The sequence below is a fragment of the Lactuca virosa genome, chromosome 7 (genome assembly GCF_052849685.1).
Source record: "Lactuca virosa cultivar CGN04683 chromosome 7, Lactuca_virosa_CGN04683_v6, whole genome shotgun sequence".
Taxonomy (NCBI): Eukaryota; Viridiplantae; Streptophyta; class Magnoliopsida; order Asterales; family Asteraceae; genus Lactuca; species Lactuca virosa.
This window is the reverse complement of record NC_136432.1, coordinates 13,465,157-13,478,777: the sequence shown is the minus strand read 5'-3', so window position 1 is coordinate 13,478,777 and position 13,621 is coordinate 13,465,157. Positions and strand designations below refer to the sequence as shown.

General features: G+C 36.2%; 1 protein-coding gene across 1 annotated transcript; it reads right to left on the bottom strand.

Moving 5' to 3' along the window:
* Positions 1-36: 36 nt before the first annotated feature.
* LOC145125506 (putative protein S-acyltransferase 14) lies at positions 37-2,718 on the bottom strand. The gene is made up of 7 exons (XM_079060958.1): positions 2,293-2,718; positions 1,611-1,833; positions 1,421-1,512; positions 1,211-1,334; positions 1,030-1,115; positions 716-781; positions 37-450 (listed from the first exon to the last, which is right to left on the bottom strand). The coding sequence occupies exons 1-7, from the start codon at positions 2,500-2,502 to the stop codon at positions 325-327; spliced, it is 927 nt and encodes a 308-aa protein (XP_078917084.1). The 5' UTR covers positions 2,503-2,718; the 3' UTR covers positions 37-324.
* Between the last annotated feature and the right edge of the window lie 10,903 nt (positions 2,719-13,621).

The window sequence follows — 13,621 nt, the reverse complement described above, 5'->3', positions numbered from 1 at the left end:
CCATAGCCAAATGCTATAAAGGTTGATGGCCAAAGCGACAGAAAGTTAAAAGTTGATTTCACGTGTGGAGAATAGAATAAAACTGTTGAAAATGTTACTAATGTACATTCTTATATAGCTTCTTTCTTACACTAACTTTTCCTTCCACAAACCCTGACCAAACCCAACAAATAAACATTTACCTCCTCCCCCTTCTGCTACTTCTAACCAAGTTAAAACGGGTCCCAAAATCAGTTGAGTGCATCACATCATGAGGTGTGTTGGGGGTGTAGGGTGATGCTATAAACCAAAAACATGTCATGTCTTTTCTTTTTTTGGATGATTTTAGAATTCTTGGGCATCCAAATCCGGCTTTGATGGATACTCCAGGCCCTGAAGAGCAGGCATTCTTCTCAAATCTTCTTCACAGTATGCGGGAATGAACCAATACTTTTCTACAGTTCCGAATACCTGAAAATTTTCAATAAATTAAACCAATAGACATGCAAAAAAGAAGGGAAAATAGGTAACTAAGTTAATGTCTTGATACATCAAGCCAAGTAGTTTGGCTTAACCCATTAAGTCATTATGTCCAGATTAAGTCGAAAAGAAACAACCAAACATTTCACATGCACTTCAACAATGACAAAACAGCCAAATTTCATGGACTCAAATCAAATTTTTATCAACTGCTTTAGAACAAGGGGTAGATATAATATCATTATATAATCAATACCTGTTCAAAATTCCTCTTGCGACCAAGATCATAACGCCATTTTGGAGTGGTTTTCTTCTCGTATGCCTGATCACAAAAACATAAATAAATTATAAATTGCAAGATTTGACCAAGAAATAGCAATGTACATTCACTGACTTATTTATTATAGCATCCTGCTTCCATTTCTTTCTATCACAACATTGTGTTTTGAAAACTCTAATGTCCTAACAATTTTTTTTTTTGAAAGTACAATGTTATAATTGGGTATATTTATAAAGTACAATGTTTTAATAAGAAAAAGACTGAAAGTACATTGTTGTAATACACAATACCTCGATTGTTGTGGTATTAGCAGAGACCAAAGATATGTGCATAATAAGAAACCCCAACACGCTTAAAGCAAAAGCCAAATTCAAGACTGCAAAAAGAAATAATCATTACATAAGTGAACAAGAGGGTGGTTATAAAATCATTAAAAAAAAAAAAAGGATTTTAAAATTTTATCAGATATACCAAAAGCAAGAAAGGTTGTTGCTAAAGTGCTAGGTGACCCGGGAATCTCTCCATCACTAAAGAATGCTATGAAATGTGGTAGCAAGGCTAAAGTCACCACCGTTGTCTCCAAAAACGTGTAAAACTGCATCATCATCATCATTGAAGGGTATTTTAGACATTTCACCTATAATACACTTTTTACAAGACAAAGAGGATTATCAAACGTACCAGAAAAAGAAGGAAATACTTGTAGTTTAGTGCCCCAACACAATTAACAACCCACACACAATGATGATCCATCTTCAAAACACATCTCCCACCTATATAACATATGCACCAAAACATACATTCTTTATATTAAAGAATCAAGATTAGAAAATACTAAAAGATTATAAATAAAGTGGAAAATTGAACTCACAAACAGAACAATGGTGGCAACGAGGTGGTTTTAACTGGTTACACTTGCGACAATACCGGATTCTTGAATTGTTTGGATCAGGTGAATTCAATGGGCCAAATTCAGATGCTTCTAATGGATCGATTTCTCCTCTTTCTTGATCCACTAGTGGTCTATAATTAGGTGGCACACCACCAGGATCCGTGAACACCACAGAGAAATAACTCCATAATAGCATCACCAACTGGATCACCACAAATGTTGTTGATTAGGTCAACAATGATTCTGTTTTTGAATTTGTGATAACTATTTTCTTTTTTATTATTTCCTTTTTTTAACTTATAATCATATATAGAACTTAGAGGTCGAGTGTCTCAGAGGTGAAGCTACACCACCTGTAAACTATATGAGCTAAAACAGAACAACGCATTTACTACTACGCAGCTGAAAATGAAGTTTTCCCTAAATCGCCAAACATCTGTTATATAAACAGTTAAAATCATGGGGTTCTGCACACACCTCTATAAATCATCAAAATTATGACTCGGGTAGCTGAAATTTCCCAATTTTCCTCTTACGAACTTGGTTAAATTAAGTTAATTTGCTAGATTAAGAACTATAATACAAACAGAAAACGCCCAGAAACACCTTCAATTTAATAGATATAAATATGAACTGGGAAGTGAGAGAAAAATATGATTACCAGGGTATGAAATACGATTAAAATAAGAAGTGCGATGAGCGAATCAAGGCCACCGGCGGCCAAAGCAGGTCCATAATTGCACAAGACGACGGCGTAATAGGTGACACCAACAACACCAAGAACCAACAAGATCATGATCGAGCCTAACCCTCTAAGGGCCGTACAGAATTTGAACACATTCCAAGCCATCACAGCTCCAGATCTGTACATAATACTCCTCAAACGAATCGATAAAAAAGATGACGAAAAAATCAAGATAACTATTTGGAACAAATCAAACCCCCAAAAAGGTTTTGATAATTCTCGTTTTTGATTGTTTGTAAATCGTGTGACGTAGTAATCCTCTCTGAGGGTTTATGAATTTTAGGGAAGAAGTGTTGAATCCATGGTGATGAGAGAGAGGGAGGGAGGAGCAAAAAACAAGGACTTTATTTTGTTGAGATGAAAGGTAAAAGCTAACTCAAATTACATAAATGGACTTTAGGTATATGTTAATTTCTGTACAGACCCTGTGTTTCCACGTTATTATGAAATAGTTGTGGTTAGCGTTTTAAATAGTTATATTAATTTGATCTAACATTACTTTGAAGCAAAAGGACCAAACTTGCACATTGGATAAAGATAATGGCCAAAATTTATCCAATTTTATGGATCCACTTGGAACAATACTTCAAAACTTTACGAGAGTAATAACCTTCTTATTTTATTTAAAAATTACCATATGTTTTATTTTATAATAAGTGTAGTTGCGTGCAAAACTCCACTGTAGCACACATCATTTTGGAGGTGGTAAATTTAAATTACGTCAGAAAATTTTCGAAATAAATTACGTGATGTTTTAAAATTTGAATGGTTATACTGGCCACCCTTAGAGGGTGACTTTAACTTTTTTTTTTTTTAAAAGTAAAAAAAAAGGCAAAAGATGTTTGGATAGTAAAAAAGTTTTTTTTATAATGATTTTTTGCAAAGAGAAAAAAGAGAGACTTCAAAAAGTCACATTTTGTGACTTTTTTGGATTTTACATATAAAAGACTAGAAGTTAAATTAAAAGTCATTTTATTAATCCAAACACATTTTAAATATCATCTTTTGCATAAAGTCCTTCTATAAAAAGTCCTTCTACCAAAAGAACTTTTAAAGAACTTTTGATATTCAAAAGCAATCCCAAACACCCCTTTAGACCCTCTATGTCCGCCACATGTCCCCTTTCTACCATGCTAACTTGCCACGTGTCACTTTTTGAATAATTCTTATATTTTTGTACAAAATTTTGTACTAAATAAAACATAAATCAATCATAATTTCATAAATATTAATGTAACCCCGATTTTTTTTTTCAGCTTGCTGCAATTTTCGGTTTCATATAACATTCAAATTCTATGTTTTTTTTGGAAACAATAGCAATTTACGTTTAAATTGTTTGGTAACAAATTTTATCTTATTTTGACTCTTTTTGAAGATTTCAATGAATCCCAGAAAATCAACAAATTGAAATTAATATTTGGATAATGCCATAAAAAGCCTTAAGTTTTATGACATCTCCATTTTCACGACCAGAAAAGACCGATAAAAATCAGAGTACTTCTTTTAATAAAAATGTTGCGGAATTTGTTCCCAGTAAAATATGATAAATACGTTATCAAAGCATTTCTGAAAGAATGTATTTTTATTCATTTTTAAAACATTTGGGATGTCATCGTCAATACAGAAACATAAGCATAAACAGAACTTACATTCATTTACACTAGTGATCTACATCTCTTTTAAATCTCTCAGTGTAATGTAACTTCATATCGATACATGTGATAGAAATAAGTTGAAGCGGGTCAGGTTGGGAAACCTGGTGAGTACATAGGGTTTTCAACCCATAATAATATAATTATTATGTTTAAACATCAAACAATCAACCCAATTACCCATCCTCATTATCTTCTTTACTCTTAAGGATCTACCCTAAGAATCAACTATTCCTCGTTCATTCATTCCTAAGAATCATCCTAAGGAATCGGCACGAAGTCCATCGTCACCGGGGTTTAGGCACTAAGTCTGCATAGTCGCCAGGATTTATACAACAGGCACTAAGTCCGCATAGTCGCTAGTGTTTAGGCACTAAGTCTGCATAGTCGCCAGGGTTTATACAACAGACACTAAGTCCGCATAGTCGCCAGGGTTTTGGCACCAAGTCTGCATGATCGCCAAGGTTTAGGCCCCAAGTCTGCATGATCGCCAGGGTTTAGAGTACACCGGGTGAACACATCGTTCACAACACCTACAGGTTGCGAGCCTGCTAGTGTTCCACTGGACTGTCTAGAATAGTCTGTGGTTGTCATCCATACTCTGCTAGATGACGGGGCCAGCATTTGGGAACAAGGCTTCTCACATCGTCCACCTCTCACCCTTACCTCATGGTCTATATCACCTCTCAACTCATCATCCAACTCATATTTCATCTACCCATGTTTTACCCAACATATTCTGTAGATATAAATACATATACAGTTTAAATCATATAAAATTTGTATAAAATCGTTCATCCAGTATAGATAGCAAGTATACAGATAATATGCAGACATAACACGTAGTTTATATAAAATACTTCATATCTATGTGTAAGATGAAAGTAAATATGCACTCACTTGAAAAGGTGGTGATTCCGAACTCAGACAGCGCTTCGTTATCTCAAAACAATTTTCCCTTGACAAAACATAGTATCAATACCACTAGGGTTTAGTCCAACGTTAACCGCGACTAATTAATAGTCTAACTATTATTACTATTATATAAGCGTTAAACAACACTCTATTTAACTCATAATAACAACCCAAATAATTATTTTAAGGCTCTAATAATGTTACTATAATTAATTAGAAGCTATATTAAAAATAACGTAGGCGTAGCTCACTTACAGCGGGTTTTCTCGAAAACCGGGTTTCGCTTGGAGCAGCGTTTCCGAACCGAAAGACTCTTTTTCTCGGGACTCCGGGAGCCTCGGGGCCTCCTTCGGGTGCTAGGGGGTTTACCTAGGCTTAGGGGGGGGGGGTTGGGATCCTAGAGATAGAAAGAAATTAGAGAGAGAAGTGATTTTGGTGTGATTTCTTCGGCAGCCCTCGCAGCCTATTTATAGGCGCGAGCCTTCGGTGGTACGCTGGACGTACAGCACTACGCGGGGTGTAGATCGGATAGGGTCACCAGTTGGCTTCGCACGTGGCAGAGTTTCGGTGGGGCTGCGTGTTCACTTCTCAGACCACACAAGACCGAAGTACGCTGGGCGTACTCGGTTTCGTACGTTGGGCGTAATGCGAGGTGCGACGTGTTGCAATCCGAAGCGAGCTCATCGGACGGCTGGGATTCGGCCACGTCATCAATCTCGTATCAGATTTCGCAAATTCACTTTCCGACTTCTAAAAATCATAACTTTCGCATACGAGCTCCGTTTTCGACGTTCTTTATATCCACGCGTAGGCGGGAACGTACTCTACAACTTTCGTTTAGACTCTGTCTGCTAATTTTGATTTTGTTTTAAAAGTTATATTTTTAACAGGCCAGGACAGGACTGGTCCGTTAAAAATTCATAACTTCTTCATCCGACAATCATTTTCGTCTGTCTTTTTATCGTTACGCTACTATTAACGAGATCTTTGATTCTCATTTAGGTTGTGTCGGTTAAAAACCGCTCGATCTAATATTCGAACTTCGGGCTGTACACTGCTAAGCCGAAACTTCGAAAAATCATAACTTCCTCATACGAAGTCAGATTTGGGCGTTCTTTTTATGGACGCTCTCGGTTTAACATATTCTATGACTTTTGTTTAGATTGATAAGGCTAAAAATCGCTCTATTGTAAATTCACTATTTACGCTTCCCGGTGTCGTGCCGGTTCCGTCGCGAAACTTCGACGGGTCATAACTTCTTCGTTATAACTCGGATTTCGGCGTTCTTTATATGTACGGAACCCGTGAGACATATTCTACAACTTGGTTAAGATTAAATAATCTTTTGTCGAAAAGTCGTTTTCGACCCCTATTATCTCTAAATTGACTAGCCCGGATCTACGGGCGTTACAATTATCTCCCCCTTAGGATGATTACGTCCCGGAATCATCAACGAAACAGGGCTCACATGATGACTCCATACGTTATCTCTTCATCCTAAGTAATGACCGTAAATTTGATGTGTCTTCGAACGAGTATGTAACTCTAAGATTTCCTGACTGCAGGCGGTGCCCGATCTTGGACCCGCTCTCTATCTCATGTTAGACTTCCAATCATGATCTTCATGTCACGATCTCGATCTTTATTGGAGACTCCTTCTTTAACAAACTTGAGATAAGTTTCTTCCTTCGATTATCATAATAGACCGATGGGTCATGTGCTAATGACCTCTCATCGTATGATGCATTGCTTGGACTCAGGTATTTTAGAGTCAAATTCCAGAACAGACTATACATTCCTTCATGTTTTAATCATATCTTAAATGGTAGCATTTCTAGCTACAAGCAACTATCGCGATACCTCTACCGATCGCTTTGATTATCTTTTATTTCAATCTTCCGGCTTAAGTCAGATGTTACATCAAACTTGGTTCTCCGAACCACGTAACATACTCCTCGTAGCCGGACTCAATTCGATATGACCACTAGGGTCGGAATAAGAACAATTTTCTTAGTCATTACTGAAACAATGGTAACGACATACTTGAATAAAATGGTGTCAATTACTAGCTTCTTGGCAACCTTGTGACTTTCCCTGATCCAAGTGTGAGTCATGTGCTTCCGGTAGTATAGGCTTCTACTACCATTCACACCTACTCATACTCGTCCCAAGTATTGTCTCGTAGTTTTCCAAGTCACCATACAAGAAGATCACATAACAATTTAACACACCAGATAAGAAGGTTTTATATTATTCCTTGAAATGATTACATAGGTGTTCAAGTTTACCCTAAACTATGCCTCTAGTAGGCTACATCATACGATACTATGGCTACTGCATAACTCGATATTCGGATACGAACTCCTCATCCTCGATTTCTCGCGTCGTTTTCTGCCTCGTCGAGGATTATGTGGAATGCCCTTGGCCTTGGTGGCGTTTCTGGCCTTGCTGCCTCGTTTTTCTTCCGGCAATCTTTAGAAACATGCCCTTCTTTGTCACATCTGTAGCACACCCTCTTATTGGATGTACACTTGCTGGCGTGATGCCCTGTCTTTCCACATTTGTAGCAAGTCACCTCCTCGCTACATTTCCCGAAGTGTTTCTTTTTACACTTCTCGCACCACTTAGCATCACCTCCTCCTCCTCATTTAGTCTTTGAGAATTTCCTTTCTTTGTTGGATTTTGAAGATCCTTCGTACTTCCTTTTCTCGCCAACTTCAGCTCTTTCCAGACTTTTTTCCCTAATCTGGGTCTCAACATTCCTGGCTGCTCTAACGACTGTTTTCAAGGTAGTTGCCATTTTGACTGTTGGGCCAAAGTTTGTGGGCAGTCCGTTAGCAAACCTATCGATCTTGGAGAGTTCAGTAGGCACCAAGTAGGGGAATAGCTTCATCCTTTCGGTGAATGTGGTGGCATACTCATCCACACTCATCTTTCCTTTCTTCAGGTTCTGAAATTCGTTGTTTAGGTCTATCAGATCTATCTCTGAGCAGTACTGCATTTTCAACTGCTCCACGAATGCTTCCCAAGACATTCGCATGGCTTCTCCTCGTGGCATTGTATCTGCCAACAACTTCCACCAACTTAGCACTCCAGTCTTTAGTTGTCTGACTGCAAAGATGGTCTTTTGCTTGTCGCTACAGTCACAGCTCTCAAAGACCATCTCTATTTCGGAGATCCAGTCAATAATCTCAACCGGCTTCGGGCTTCCAGAAAGGCTTGGTGGCTTGGCTCCCAAGAAGTTCTTATACATTCGCTCATCCTTGTCATTTCCCCTCTCCGGGCCATTCCTTCGTTCTCCTTGAGTCCCAACTTGACTCACAGGGCGGCTATAGTTTCCTTCCTCCGATTGCTCGGGAATCAACCCAGGTTGCTCAATGGGCATGGTAGGTTCGTCCCTATTTTCATGTAACATCCTCCTCATTTCTTCCCTTTGTTCAGCTAACATGGCCCGAATCATGGCTTGTACTCCAGCCATGGTGACTGGTTCAGGTGCAGCTTCTACTACAACAGGTATTTGCTCAATCACTGGGGGCTGTTGATTCCTATTTCCACTTGCGTTCCCAACTCCACTTCGGATTCTTGCCATTTCGATCTATACACCAATTCAGACGTTCGGTGTGTAATGACGAGAATTAAGATAGGAAATATTTTATTTATGATCGACGTGTAAATTTCCCTATCACTCCGCAAAGTTACATGTCAGTTATAATACCGTAATTATACGTTTAGAAATCTGAACACATAAAGTTTCCAGATCCGGTCCGCAATAGACCATAGATTCGATCATATAATGCATATCATAAATCATTTAGCACATAAAAGCATATTAGGCATATTCCCTATATAATCTAGTGCTTGTATCTATTCAGGTGTATTACCTAAATTTTATTAGACACACTCCTCACAATCATTGTTTAGCATTCTAAGTTTAAGTCTAGAAATAAATCCATATTCCTAGTTCGCTTAAACTAATGCTCTGATACCAACTATGACATCCCCATTTTCACGGCCAGAAAAGACCGATAAAAATCAGAGTACTTCTTTTAATAAAAATGTTGCGGAATTTGTTCCCAGTAAAATATGATAAATACGTTATCAAAGCATTTCTGAAAGAATGTATTTTTATTCATTTTTAAAACATTTGGATGTCATCGTCAATACAGAAACATAAGCATAAACAAAACTTACATTCATTTACACTAGTGATCTACATCTCTTTTAAATCTCTCAGTGTAATGTAACTTCATATCGATACATGTGATAGAAATAAGTTGAAGTGGGTCAGGTTGGGAAACCTGGTGAGTACATAGGGTTTTCAACCCATAATAATATAATTATTATGTTTAAACATCAAACAATCAACCCAATTACCCATACCCATTATCTTCTTTACTCTTAAGGATCTACCCTAAGAATCAGCTATTCCTCGTTCATTCATTCCTAAGGATCATCCTAAGGAATCGGCACGAAGTCCATCGTCACCGGGGTTTAGGAACTAAGTCTGCATAGTCGCCAGGATTTATACAACAGGCACTAAGTCCGCATAGTCGCCAGGGTTTAGGCACTAAGTCTGCATAGTCGCCAGAGTTTATACAACAGGCACTAAGTCCGCATAGTCGCCAGGGTTTTGGCACCAAGTCTGCATGATCGCCAAGGTTTAGGCACCAAGTCTGCATGATCGCCAGGGTTTAGAGTACACCGGGTGAACACATCGTTCACAACACCTACAGGTTGCGAGTCTGCTAGTGTTCCACTGGACTGTCTAGAATAGTCCGTGGTTGTCATCCATACTCTGCTAGATGACGGGGCCAGCATTTGGGAACAAGGATTCTCACATCGTCCACCTCTCACCCTTACCTCATGATCTATATCACCTCTCAACTCATCATCCAACTCATATTTCATCTACCCATGTTTTACCCAACATATTATGTAGATATAAATACATATACAGTTTAAATCATATAAAATTTGTATAAAATAGTTCATCCAGTATAGATAACAAGTATACAGATAATATGCACAAATAGCACGTAGTTTATATAAAATACTTCATATCTATGTGTAAGATGAAAGTAACTATGCACTCACTTGAAAAGGTGGTGATTCCGAACTCAGACAGCGCTTCGTTATCTCAAAACAATTTTCCCTTGACAAAACCTAGTATCAATACCACTAGGGTTTAGTCCAACGTTAACCGCGACTAATTAATAGTCTAACTATTATTACTATTATATAAGCGTTAAACAACACTCTATATAACTCATAATAACAGCCCAAATAATTATTTTAAGGCTCTAATAATGTTACTATAATTAATTAGAAGCTATATTAAAAATAGCATAGGCATAGCTCACTTACAGCGGGTTTTCTCGAGAGAAGTGATTTTGGTGTGATTTCTTCGGCAGCCCTCGCATCCTATTTATAGGCACGAGCCTTCGGTGGTACGCTGGACGTACAGCACTACGCGGGGCGTAGATCGAATAGGGTCACCAGCTGGCTTCGCACGTGGCAGAGTTTCGGTGGGGCTGCGTGTTCACTTCTCAGACCACACAAGACCGAAGTACGTTAGGCGTACTCGGTTTCGGACGTTGGGCGTAATGCGAGGGGCGACGTGTCGCAATCCGAAGCGAGCTCATCGGACGGCTGGGATTCGGCCACGTCATCAATCTCGTATCAGATTTCGCAAATTCACTTTCCGACTTCTAAAAATCATAACTTTCGCATACGAGCTCCATTTTCGACGTTCTTTATATCCACGCATAGGCGGGAACGTACTCTACAACTTTCGTTTAGACTCTGTCGGCTAATTTTGACTTTGTTTTAAAATTTATATTTTTAACAGGCCGGGACAGGACTGGTCCGTTAAAAATTCATAACTTCTTCATCCGACAATCATTTTCGTCTGTCTTTTTATCGTTACGCTACTATTAACGAGATCTTCGATTCTCATTTAGGTTGTGTCGGTTAAAAACCGCTCGATCTAATATTCGAACTTCGGGCTGTACACTGCTAAGCCGAAACTTCGAAAAATCATAACTTCCTCATACGAAGTCAAATTTGGGCGTTCTTTTTATGGACGCTCTCGGTTTAACATATTCTATGACTTTTGTTTAGATTGATAAGGCTAAAAATCGCTCTATTGTAAATTCACTATTTACGCTTCCCGGTGTCGTGCCGGTTCCGTCGCGAAACTTCGACGGGTCATAACTTCTTCGTTATAACTCGGATTTCGGCGTTCTTTATATGTACGGAACCCGTGAGACATATTCTACAACTTAGTTAAGATTAAATAATCTTTTGTCGAAAAGTCGTTTTCGACCCCTATTATCTCTAAATTGACTAGCCCGGATCTACGGGCGTTACAAGTTTGGCCGAAAATGTCGATTTTAATTTCCGACGGATTTTTGGTTCGTTTATGTTTGCAATTTTTTTTATCGGTTTTATCCTTTTTACCTATTATAACAGGTTTTCAAGTTACCATTTTGGGAGAATTTCGTATATGTAATTCTTAAACTTTAAAATATCATTTTTGTCCAACTTAATTTCTAAATATCATATTTATCCTTCATAAACTTCTAAATATCATATTTGCTCAAATTTTTTTTTTTAATATTATTTAAATATTTTATAATCATTTGAAAACCTTATTTTTATTAATCGACCATTATACCCTTCTAATTATTATTATTAGTAAATTAAAATACAATTATAAACCTAATCACTTTAAAATAAAATTAGAACCTAATCCCTATCGATGTCTTCTTCTTCAATCGTCATAGACCTGGACCAAGATTCAAATGTTGTACAAATATACCCAGCATATAGTTTTGTTTGTTTTTATGCATTCTTGAACATGTGAGGGAAGCTTTGATTTGTATGTCAAAATAACCCCTAGATGATTAGAACGCCAAAAGGTTGAGAGGGTCTGTGAGTTCCACTTTCCAATTCCTCTTACCATCAATATGTTCTCTCTGTTATCATTTCATCATATCCAAGTTTCTTAATTAATTTTGAAGGACATATTTTATACTAATCTTATATTAAGTACATAGAAAAATTTGGTAATGGAACCGATGTCAACGTATGTATAACAAATCTGCAAGCGCTCATATTTACCCTTCATTAAAGCGTTTTTGTTCTTCATATAAACTACAAATAATAAATTCAAGTTTAAAACTGCATAAATTAAAATTGTTAATAAGCAAACAACTAAGTGGACAACGATAAATTCGAATGAAAGGTCTCCTAGATGACAAAATATGAAAGAAGGTACTATGGGCAGATTGAAGAAGAAGACATCGATCTTGATTAGGTTGTAATTGTGTTTATAAGTGATTATGTTATATTTGTACTTTAATTTAATGATAATAATAATAAGAAGTGTATAATAGTCCGTTGATAAAAGTAAAGTTTTTTTTAAATGATTATAAAATATTTAAAATGTAAAAAAAAAATGATTTGGACAAATATGATATTTTAAAAGTTTACGAAGGATAAATTTGATATTTAAAAATTAGGTTGGACAAATATGATATTTTGATGCTTAAGAATGACATATACGAAATTCATCCTAAATGGTATTTGCGAAAAAACCCTTAAGTTTACAAATATTTCGCAAAGAAACCTTTAAAAGTATAAATCTTAATAATGATCTGGAATATATTATTAAAGATTCTCAAAGTGACATCACTTCATATAAAGACCGAATAAAATAAACTTCGTAAGGTTAATATATTTCGATAGTGAGCTGCTGCCTTGGACCGTTTTCCTACCAATACAAACTTATTTATCTGTGGTATTGACATTCCTTGTTTATTATGCCCGATTTGTAACAACTCTACAAAAAGATATTCGGCAAGTGCTCATCAAGTATTGAGTGACGTCCCAAATTCTTCTCAAGATAAGTCGTTGATGTGATATATTCTTGTCTAATCTTATTCTTATCCGTGATTTACGTGGTTTTTTGGATTCGTTGTATATATCCATGACTCGTAAAACAATTTTAGTGGTGATCATAGTGACTATGTGGTGGCATTATTTCCATGCAATTACTTTTAAAGGAAAATAAAAATATTTTATATGTTTAAAATGTTTGTATTTCATAAATAATAATATATCATATTTTTTTTATAAAAATAAATATAGTTGTATAAGTTATTATTTCTGGAACACAAACATAAATATTATATATGTTAATGTTTATCTATTTTAGCATAGTTAATTATTAGTTAACAGACGTTTTTTAATTTTGCTTTGAAAAGTTTAAATATTAATTAACAAGTATATTTAAAATTTGAACTAAATAATTTTTTAAAATTTAAATATCAAAAATTTATATCGAACAAATATAAAATTTATCGTACTTAAAGGTAAAAATATGTTTCGGTTTTGGTTTCGAAATATAAATACGGTAAAATTTATATTGGTTTGATATAAACTTTTGATATTTAAATTTTAAAAACTATTTAGTTTTATCAAAATTTGAATATGTATTTATATGTTATATGTTTATAATCTTAAGAGTTCTTATACAATATATTTATAAACTAAAGAGTTTTTTTGCAAATAATATTTTATGGTAATATGGAAACATGTTATTACAAGTAAAAATGGGCAAAACCGACAAAAAAAAGTGACGAGTTTACGGCATAAACGAACCAAAAATCCGTCGG

Coding starts and splice junctions, on each gene's coding strand:
- LOC145125506 (XM_079060958.1), bottom strand. CDS start 2,502: ATGTACAGATCTGGAGCTGTGATGGCTTGGAATGTGTTCAAATTCTGT. Junction 1,116..1,210: donor AACAACCTTTCTTGCTTTTG/GTATATCTGATA, acceptor TTCTTTTTGCAG/TCTTGAATTTGGCTTTTGCT. Junction 782..1,029: donor CTAATACCACAACAATCGAG/GTATTGTGTATT, acceptor TTTTGTGATCAG/GCATACGAGAAGAAAACCAC.